General features: G+C 37.1%; 3 protein-coding genes across 3 annotated transcripts; 1 reads left to right on the top strand and 2 right to left on the bottom strand.

The window, feature by feature from the left end:
- Nucleotides 1–370: 370 nt before the first annotated feature.
- Nucleotides 371–7,009, bottom strand: LOC116291427 (uncharacterized). Its single transcript, XM_031698601.2, has 16 exons — nt 6,592–7,009; nt 6,062–6,212; nt 5,602–5,717; nt 5,305–5,404; nt 4,992–5,079; nt 4,081–4,850; nt 3,734–3,887; nt 3,408–3,526; nt 3,215–3,323; nt 2,907–2,998; nt 2,606–2,783; nt 2,193–2,379; nt 1,788–1,928; nt 1,590–1,706; nt 1,410–1,503; nt 371–1,280 (listed from the first exon to the last, which is right to left on the bottom strand). The coding sequence occupies exons 1-16, from the start codon at nt 6,745–6,747 to the stop codon at nt 1,174–1,176; spliced, it is 2,679 nt and encodes an 892-aa protein (XP_031554461.2). The 5' UTR covers nt 6,748–7,009; the 3' UTR covers nt 371–1,173.
- A 202-nt stretch (nt 7,010–7,211) lies between these two features.
- LOC116291429 (uncharacterized) lies at nt 7,212–8,290 on the top strand. The gene has a single exon (XM_031698602.2). The coding sequence runs from the start codon at nt 7,287–7,289 to the stop codon at nt 7,938–7,940; it is 654 nt and encodes a 217-aa protein (XP_031554462.2). The 5' UTR covers nt 7,212–7,286; the 3' UTR covers nt 7,941–8,290.
- Nucleotides 8,291–8,458: 168 nt separating this feature from the next.
- On the bottom strand, nt 8,459–10,073 carry LOC116291373 (uncharacterized). The gene is made up of 7 exons (XM_031698542.2): nt 9,888–10,073; nt 9,719–9,781; nt 9,540–9,630; nt 9,398–9,450; nt 9,230–9,314; nt 8,978–9,102; nt 8,459–8,897 (listed from the first exon to the last, which is right to left on the bottom strand). Exons 1-7 carry the CDS (start codon nt 10,044–10,046, stop codon nt 8,811–8,813), a joined length of 663 nt encoding a protein of 220 aa, XP_031554402.2. The 5' UTR covers nt 10,047–10,073; the 3' UTR covers nt 8,459–8,810.
- Nucleotides 10,074–10,240: the final 167 nt, after the last annotated feature.

Below are 10,240 nucleotides of genomic sequence, written 5' to 3'. Positions count from 1 at the left end.
ATAATGCGCATTCTCGAATATTAATTATAGCTAGAGTTTGCAAAGTAGAGGTGGAGGTGGGGATTTCAGGATAGATATCTTGTCAGCTTCGAGGATTTACGGCAAGGGATTTCAATATTTTTTAATATGCCGGTCTTCCAAAAACCTGTTGCTGATACAGGAACTTCTCCTCCACGACGTGCAAATCAGTGCCCTGTTGCCTCAAACAGTGCCACTCAGTACCAATGGACTGATCGGGCTTAACGAAGGAATTAACAATGATGATAAAAAATGTTTTAGATCCGTCCATTGGTACTGAGTTGCACTGTTTGCATATGTTACTCCTTCGTTCCTGACTGATGACAAGATAGAATCACAATCAAACTTCAACTTACAGGTAAGTCTCGTTTAATCTCACTGAACCAGTGAACACGAATGAGAATAAATGACTTACTAGTAAAACTCCGCAATGAAAGTCTACCACGTGGAATTGAAGGTCGCCAACTTTATTCAATGATGGAATTAGCTCATTAGCTCAAGATATAAATTTTTGGCCACATCCTTAAAGAACATGCATATTCGATTCCACAATAACAATTCCTGCATGTGATTTCGCATATGAAGCTATCGACACGTCATCCAATCCATATATGGGAAGAATTGCGCAATTTTCGCATTTTCTGACACGAGAAAATACGGAGAAACGCCACGCATTTTATGATTGGGCTACCACAGGTATCATAGTAACAACACACCCGCCCAGCTATGCACTATGAAACACAACCCCAAATTACACTAGTAACTTGCTTAAATTCACCCTTTTGACACGCTACACTGGTACTAAGTAATAATGAGTCTTTTAGACTCCACCCCTTAAAGAATGACATGCGTAAAAATGATCGATTAAATGGGACAAATGAACACTAAGTACTGCAATGTACTAAGTACGATTAGATGTGACAAGCTCTTGTCTGTTGTACAATTATCTTTACCGGTTCACGAAGATTCAGTCTCACTCGTATTGCCACAGACATTCAATTGTAAATTTGATTCCATCACAAATCGCATTGCTTATATAATTCCTATCTATTAGTATCAGTATTCTCTTGTTCATCTTAGTATTTATCCATCTTGCCTACTCTTTCTTTTGGCACGACGAGAAACGTCGGTATTCACACCATTCTTTCTGGTATCTTAACCTTTGCCTTCTCCATTGTACAATACGATGAAGTCACCTTTGTTTTCCAAGGGAAAAACTGGTCGTCCCTTTTTTGCCTTCTCAAAGATTTCTAAAGCTATTCCTAAAATAAAGTATCGAAAAGCACCAGACGTTAGTGATATCATCAACACTATCACACGTCCACGTCCACCAGCTTTTCATTTGTATCAATGGAAAGAGTGAGTATCACTGAGAGATTGGTTGTACTTACTCACTGTACTGTCCACCATAGTTGGAATAACGTCTTTGAGAACCTGACAGTTGGTATTCAGTGATGGGTTGACATTGACTTCGATCAACCAAACCTGTTTAGAAACACAACATGTTTTACTGACAGATACTAGGTACACACGAAGCCCAAACAATGCTCTAGCGTGATGTATTTTTTTACCTTGAAGTTCTCGTCTATCATGAAGTCAAATCCAAGAAGATCAAAGAATCCACTTCTTCGATGCAACTTCTTCCGAACACTGTGAAAACATGTCAGCATGATTTGTTGCATTCGTTTCTATAAAATGAAAGATAGCCAGATAAGAGAAGTCAAAGCTTGAAGTATAGGTCATATAGTCTAGAGTAGATGTCTACTCACAGTAAAAGTCGTGAACATCCAGTTCTTTGCTAATCCCTTTTCTTTTGTGTGGTGTTCGTCGATATAGGACTGTAATCGCTCAAACGACCAAACAGTCTCTTCTTTCATGCTTGAATATGAAGGATGTTTCTTCTGGATGTACTATACAATATGGAATAAGGGAAACAAACTCTTCAGAATATAAAATATTTCTCACAACGAATTGCGTAATCGTTGGTGAGATGCTCCAAACGTTGCGCACCTGCAGATCACGACGTGCGCAGCAACTCAGAACATTGCCGAACAATACTTCACATAGACTGGACAACAGTACAATGGTGTTCTGGAGATAACGAAAGGAATCAATTTGGGAAAAACTACAAGACTTTCTTATGGTAAAAATGAGAGATCGTTGAGTATGGCTACCTGATTGGTCAGATGAGCAAGTAAAATCGAATTCCCAGCCTCTTCAGAGTAAGGTGAATACGGTACACAAGAAAGACGTATGTACCCCTGATGGTAAAGGACCACATAGGGATTGGTACTGGCGATGAACATGTAGGCTCTGATGTCAAACTTGTGATTATTCAAGAGAAGAGGATTCATTATATACCTGCAATAGGATCAGCGAAAAAGGTTTTTCAGTTCAACATCAGGAAACATCACACAATAAATGGGTGCGTTTTTTCTAAATAAAAGTCCTTCGTAAAGCGGCACTCTTGACTAACCAAAAACTAAAAGCCAAGGAGATTCCACAAGCACGCGCGCTAAAATCAAACATGGTAAGGGTCCCTTAATGCGTATCGCGTTTCGTTTCGCGAGTCGCAAGACATTTTTACCTCTGAATGATTCGACCCGGTGATGGTCTAACTTGACTGCTACGCCGTCCATTACTGTTAGTATTTTGATATTGATCGTTAAGATGCAGTTTATCCCGCAGTTGTGCAGAGCTGTTGATCATGTAAATACCCTTGCCTTGATTCTGTCCAATAGGCTTACAAATCCAGACTTCTCCTTCTGCAAAGACAATTCAAGCAAATGATGTTATTATTTGAAGGACGTCTCAGGTGGCGCCAACACCAAACATTTCTCCATGTACTAATTGTATCACTCATCTCATCCCCAAGCTGCGTAACCTACCTTTGTAAACTTCAGTAAGGAACTTCTGTTTTTCAGTAGTGTTTGTTAGTCTTATTGTTTCCGGTACGAAGTCACTTAGTTGAATGCGTTGCCTGAAATAAATACAAAGATGATTACATCATCATACAAAATTGACATCTCGGACCTATGGGGACTGGGCCAGTGAGGATTCAGTTCAGTAGTTTTTGGGGAGGGGAGGTAATGGGAGGGGACCAACACGTGGTTTAGTCAACTGACATGGGTCTTCATCGAGGAAAGTATTCGGGCAGATTGGTCATTTTGATTTTGTCGTTATAACATTCACTTACTTCGATCCTATTTTATCCAATACTCTTTCATATTCTTGTAAGCTGCACAGTAACCCAAGCTTGGTTGTAAGAACACCAATATTGGAAATGTGGTTAACGAGCTGGTTACCTGAAAAAAGAAAGATTACGTTGATACATTAACAATGGTGCTTGACGCCAGCCTTTTGTTAGAACATCGACGTGTTGTCCTTACCTTCTCTAAAGTTGCTGTAGTCAATTTGACTCTTGCACTCAACCCATTTTAGTTTGAAGGATTCATCGTATCGGTCTTCAAGCTTTCGCCAACCCAACGACTGCAAGGTTGATTCAACCCTAGAAAAGAAACACATTCAATCAATTGGTGTTCATTGGCGTCAACACTCCTTTCTACGAGGAGTAGAAATTTTCACGATATTGCTATTTGTCATCAGATAAAAATGGTGCAACGTTGCTTATAATCGTCTTCATATATCATACAAGGGGAATCCTATATCTACGTGACATTACTGTAATAACACTGTTCTCATAGTGTCTTCTTACATGAAGCTTCCATTCCCAGGACTGACGTAGTAAGCAGGCTGTCGTCCCGAGTGACACAAGCGCGACTTGACACCATCTCTTACAGGTTTTGGCGGGCTATCTTTTCCTTTCTTTTTACCGTTACTGTTGTCACGCGTAGGGGATCCGTTTGAACCTTTAAAATCAATAGTCTTTTTGTTAGAATTTAACTTTAGGGTTATAGCAATATTTTTCGCATAGGTTCGTTGTGCAGAGGGTTGTGAGATCCATGGCCGGATAAAGAAAAGTATGAAGTAAAAGAGAAGAATGAATGCAAGGCCATGGTATACCATACAATGAACAAACAATTTGCGCAAACCAAGTCTTACCTTCATTGGGACTATCTTTAGACGGAGAGGATGACCCACTATTGCCATTTGATTCTACTTTCTCAATGGGACAAGTGGAAATATTCTTTTCCACTTCTCTGCGGCATTCAGGCGATGCAATGACCTCAAAACATTCTAAAGAACTTGTAAGATCATTGGAACTCGTTTCTTCTAGATTAATCGTTCCATTCTCTTGTTTTTTGCCTAGGTTGTGAATACAGTTAAGATATATTGGACAACATTCTGGACAGGAACAGTTTGTTTTGTCATAATCAAATAATTGTTTATGTAATTGTTCATGATCAAAATCACACAAGTCGCGATCAGAAGCCTCCTCTCGTCTTGAAGTAGATTCAAACTCCTTCTTAGCATTTTCTTCATACATTAGACATTGATGCTCAATTGTAATATTGAGAGAATCTTCTATTCTCTTGCAGCTTATTGTTGAGGTTTCATCTTTTGGATTCTGCTCATCTTTACTAATCCGCACAGAAGGTGAGGGTTCATTTTGCTCTTCATGGCTCAACAAATCATCTGTTTGCTGTTGTTCACCAGTAGATCCCTCTTCTTCCTCAGCTGCCTGGCATTGATCTTCTTCATCTTCAGCAAAAATAGATTTCTTGCCTGGATCATACACAGATGACCTCCATGGATGCTCTGGACAAAAGCTTTTACAAATCCCCATCAGCCAAGTATCGATGGATTTAAAGTGGTATTTCATATTGTAGTAGCTTTTTGACACAAACTTGTAAGAGTCAAATACTTGTACCCTAAAATAGGAACACAGTACTGTGAAATTTTTCTCATTTATCATACCAAAAACTTGAAGAACTTGGGTTAACTTTTTCTTAATTCTAAATAAATAAGACCATTCTGGTAAAGATGGAGCTCAAAGCAAGGGAAATACTTACACTCCTTTCTGCCATCTGGCACCAATAGTCTTTTCACCCTCACCAAGCCAGATCTCCACATGAACCATGTCATGACGCTGTCTTTTCCCTGAAAAATAAATCAGTAAAAAAATAAAACTAGTATCTGGTGTACTATGGGATACCTGTGTTACATTTATCCACAGGGAACCCAATGATTTGTAAATGTAGGGAATCTCTTTTTGCAACCATTTAAATATTATTTGAACTCTTCCATGAACCCTCTTCCATAAAGGATAATGATTAAGTGCCTGTGGTACATTTAAAACAGTGGGACTGTGTTGGAATGACTTACATTTTTTGCCAGGTTTTTCATAATAAGTTGCTGATATGAAAACCAAATCACCAGGTTTCATGTCGACTTGTTCTTTGATATCCCCAGGCAGTGTGTCATACTGAAGAACAAAGAGTGCTAAGCATGATCATAATGAACAGATGCATGTATTATTTTCCCAACTTACAGTACTTTGAAAACTATTAAGCAATATGCTGCCTGCCTGTTTGCCTTAATATTGGTGCACACATTTTGATGGGTTCCAAGGTCAATTATTTACTATCGTAAATATCTACATTCTTTTCTTTTCTCAATTACCATGTATGCCTGATTGCCACCTCCAACAACAAAGCCAAATTCTTCCTTCAGATCCAGCAACACTCGACGAATGAGACCACAGCAGTCAAGAAACAGTGGAGCATCATAATATGGTGCTGCAAATCATATCAGTAGGTTTAATTACAATAAAACATTATTATGATAGACAACCTGTATGGCCACGATATGAACACTCTGATGGGTGTGTCTTTGGGTGGGATGTCTAGAACAGGAAACTCATTATGATTATGTTGACATTACATTATTGCAGCAGACGCAGGAGCAGTTGCAGAACCAGGAGAGTCTTTAAGGTGGGGTGACTGTTAGCTAGAAAGCCACTTCCTTTTTAGATTTACCTCATTTTTTCTATTTTTCCTCTCTCATAAATAGGGGTGGGTGGCAAAAAGCCAGCCACCCAATTTACCCATGGGTCTGCCCTTGGGAGTCAACTGTTACTTACAATTTTCGTCATGATATCTCTTGGCATAAGGAACCCCAAAGTATTTCTTTAGTCCTTCAAGAAAAGTTTGTCTCAGTCCATTCATCCTATTCACATCCTGTCGCTGTGTCAACGCTCTCTCTTCCATGATTCTTGCCACTTTCATTTCACGCTATAAAGAAATAGTTAAACTTTAGCATAACTAATCCTAGTATATATCAGTACTTTATTATACACTGTTTACAATCCAGATTCTAAAATATTCATAAGAATGATGATTTTAGCACCTTAGGTTGATATAATCACGCAAACACCGTTGTTTGAACAATTAATTTACATTACCTGTGAAGCCAGAAGAATATATATTCACAATTCTACTTGTATTCTGTATAATATTGAACTAAAATGATCGTAGAATACATGAATTGTACTCGATAGTTTTGAACAACTGTTGAACCGATAAAGAGATTGATGATAACTACAACACTAATTAACTACAAGGTTTTCGCATCTTAAACTATCTTTGTGTTTAAAACCAAGAGTTTCCATACCTGTCTGCTTTTTCGAAACTTTTCAAATGCTTCTTGAAGGTTTTCTGCCTTCTGCTTTGTATTCACGTTCGGGATTTCAATCAAAAAGGTTCTGTTTTGATTTGCCATCTTGTTGAAGGTTTTGTGTTGTACAGGACTAACGACCGAACAAGCCATCTAAAAACCTTGTTTCTTTTCTAACAATACAGAACTCAAATCATAAGACAGCTCTTGATGATATTCTATCATTAATTCCTTCCTGAGAAATGGCCCAACGGTTTGCTGCATGTCCGATGTAAACAATCTTGGTGGTTTAGCAACAAGAATCATTCAATCCTAACGCCACCCCACAGGGGGATCAATTACGATTCTGCCAAGAGCTCTAACTTCCGGTTATATGATTTTCGTTTAAAAATCTAACATATCGCTCTGGATTTTTTAAAAAGAACTATGAAAAATGATATTCGAAAGAAAAATAAAACCCATAAAAGTGTTAAATAGCAGGCGAGGAAATTGATTACCAATCGATCTGTAATGAATTAACATGCGTCGGTCACGTGCTTTTCTCAAATGTGATTGGTCGCCAGGTTGCGTATCGAGGGTTATTTAAAAATTTAAAATTTCGAAGCTTTGATCGTTCGTGTTCAGTTAATCTTTGGCCTCGTGTAGCTACTAAGTCGTTGTATGGTCTGTTTTCAGCTCGCAAAGATTGTAAAATGGGAGGTTTAGAGAGTAAGAGATGGATAGAACTCATGCCTGAGACACCACAGAAGGAAAATGCCAAAGAAAACTTAGGACATTCACAGATTGAAGATCCACGGTCTCCGTCCATGCACCATAAACGTACTCCAATCGTTCTTCAAGAATACAAAGAATCGCCACAAAATATCGCTTTACGTGCAGAATTTTATGATCCTCGATCTCCAAGTGTGAAAGTTTCTCGAACTCCTTTAACCTTTCTCTCCAAATCTGTCGTTATTGTTGATGAAAAAGATGGTGAAGATGTCTTCGAGAGCAGAGAAAGAAGTACGTCTGACCCTCCAACTGCAAACTCAAAGCATGTGTCTGAAACTGAAGTCAACTCTCCGGGAGCTCGTCTGACTAGGAAGGACAAAGTATCTCTCCTCAAGAGCACCGCAAGTCCATGTGATTTTAAGAGAAAGAACCGATTGAGACGTCGCCAATCGTTACCACAAAAACTCTTCACAGACAAGTCTGCTACCATTCCACGTTCACCACTAGCTCAAAGAAACCATTCTCTGCCTGAAGATGGAAAAAACAGGTTCACTCTTTTGCCAAAGAAAAAGGGCTTCATCAGTGAAGATTTCAATGAAGATAAAGAAAACACACATCTGCCAATTGTACACTAATGGTATAACTCTTATGATAGTCCATTATGAATGGAGCATAAATTTATAGATTTTAAAGCTAAAACAGCTGTTAAATAGATTGTAGGTGGACAAGCATTTTCGCTGAAATGCTTGCCTAAAATTTCTGGATAAAGTAAAATGCTTGGTTAAGCGTTGGCTAAATTTAAAGAGCGCTTTTTAGAAAGTTCACTATGAAATTCCTTATATTTAGATCATTGTTCCAGTTGGATTGGAATTTTCTGTTCATGGGCAGTGAACATATGCTACCATGCTATTTCAGCATGCAGCTTGCAACCTCCAAGTTCGCAGAATATTGAAAACTGCAGTAAAAGTTAATGGTTGCAATGAAAGGAGTTTGACAGTGAAATATTATACACATGTGAGTAAGATAACTAAATAGACACTTCAGTGACAATCAAAATTATTCTGATGTTTATTCCTGTTAAGTTGACAACAACATGTTTGACAAAGGTTAACTCGAGTTAATTTGTTGGTAAAAACCTATTTTGTACATAGAAGTTAGACATGTAAATATTAAATAATATTAAAGCATTTGATTAAATTGTTTTAATGAATTACAGTGTCTCTGAACAGTTTTTTTCTATATTTGAAGTTATGTCATGTCATAAAAATCCATATTAAGGTACATTGAAAGGAGAGAAAATACAAAGATATCAGCAATGATATTCGATTGCATTGTTTTCATATTGAAGGAACATGTTGATTGAGACAACAGTTGTGACAGGGAAATTGGGCAAGACTAGGTATGTCAATCAAATAAAACATCAGAGTAGGTCCCAATGTACCTTTGCATACTATAACAATTCATTTGATTGAGAACATTGGTTCACATTAAAACTAAATGATTTATTATGATTCACCAAAATTGAACCTAAACTCATTAGAAGACGATGGCTTGAATTTCCAGCTTGTTGATGATAATGTTCCTGGTGAAGTCTAACACATAGAAAGAAAAAGCCTAAAATTAAACAAAAACATAAACCTTTGTAAAATCAAAATGCTGCAATGTATTTTACCTCTTCTTGTAAATGTGAATTTAGTGATGATTCACTGACATTTTTTTCTTGACGTGACACTCTAACGAAAACACTCTTTTGCTGATTCTTTTTCACAGAAAATACATTTATTGGCCTTTGAGATTCTATAGACAAAGAAATAATAGAATCAAAATGCAGCTGATTAGTTGTCCATTGTTTCAATCAAACGTTTTTCTAAAATTACCAGTCGAGAATTAAACTTGCTAAAATGGGAGTAAAAAATTTCCAAACCTTTTGCAGGGCTTGTTTTCTTATCTTCTTCAATTTTTTTTCTGTAATCTCCAAACACTGAAAACATAATTTGCCTTTTCTTTGGCTGGAAAATTAAATTAAATGGGTAAATGAGATAAGTGAATAATGTATATTTTTGGGGAATCCAGTATTAATTATTTTACTTACAAGAGCAGTTTTAGGAGACTTTAAGCTTTTTAATATATGTTCTGTGTGTTGTGCTGTTGATTAGATCAAAGATTGAACAAATTGTCACTACTATCTGTTTTCTAGAAAACTCAGCCAAATGAACAGAAAAACTTCTCTTTACCTGTATTTTTGTCTGGTTTTTGCCTGGCTAGTCCAATCTCTAGCTGACTTATACACCAAGCCAGTTCTTCATCAAATTTTTCCTGTGGAGTCTATAAATGTGAGTTTTGTAGAGTGAACTTTTCATTTTTGATTTCAAATTGGATAATAATGATTTGATAGAAGGTTTTTTCTGCGTACTTTAGTGTCTTGAGCTTGTGTTTCTCCTGCATTAGTATCACAACACTGTAACGAAGCTTCACTCTGGTGGAGCAAACAATAGCTTAATTTCATTGACATATTTAAATATCACCTCTATAAAATTTTCTAGATCTAATTTTTCAGTTGTTTACCATAAAAGAGTAGCTACCTTTTCCCTCTGTTCTTGTTTCTTTTTCTTAGCTGCTAGCTTCTTTTTCTTGTTCTTTTTCTGTTTTGCTGTTAATGTATCGTTTTTTTCATAGCATTCTTCTTCTTCTTCTTCTTTAGCTTCTACTTCTTCTTTAGTTTCTTCTTGTTCGTCCGCCATCTTGAAATTTGTAACTTGAGATAGACTGGAACCTAGGAAACTTTTCAACCAATCACAGACCTCTAGTCTCGTCTAATCTCGATCTCCTTGTGGTTTACTTACCCTTTTTGTTGTTGTTGTTGTTGTTTATACATTGCAAACATTTAGTTTTCATCCTTCGTTAGATTCGTTTTCTATTTATTCCTCAGAGAAAA

This window comes from Actinia tenebrosa, unplaced genomic scaffold (genome assembly GCF_029948245.1).
Source record: "Actinia tenebrosa isolate PJP-AT-01 unplaced genomic scaffold, QUT_ActTen_1.0 PGA_scaffold14__42_contigs__length_11649687, whole genome shotgun sequence".
Taxonomy (NCBI): Eukaryota; Metazoa; Cnidaria; class Anthozoa; order Actiniaria; family Actiniidae; genus Actinia; species Actinia tenebrosa.
This window is presented reverse-complemented; position numbering and strand designations above follow the sequence as displayed.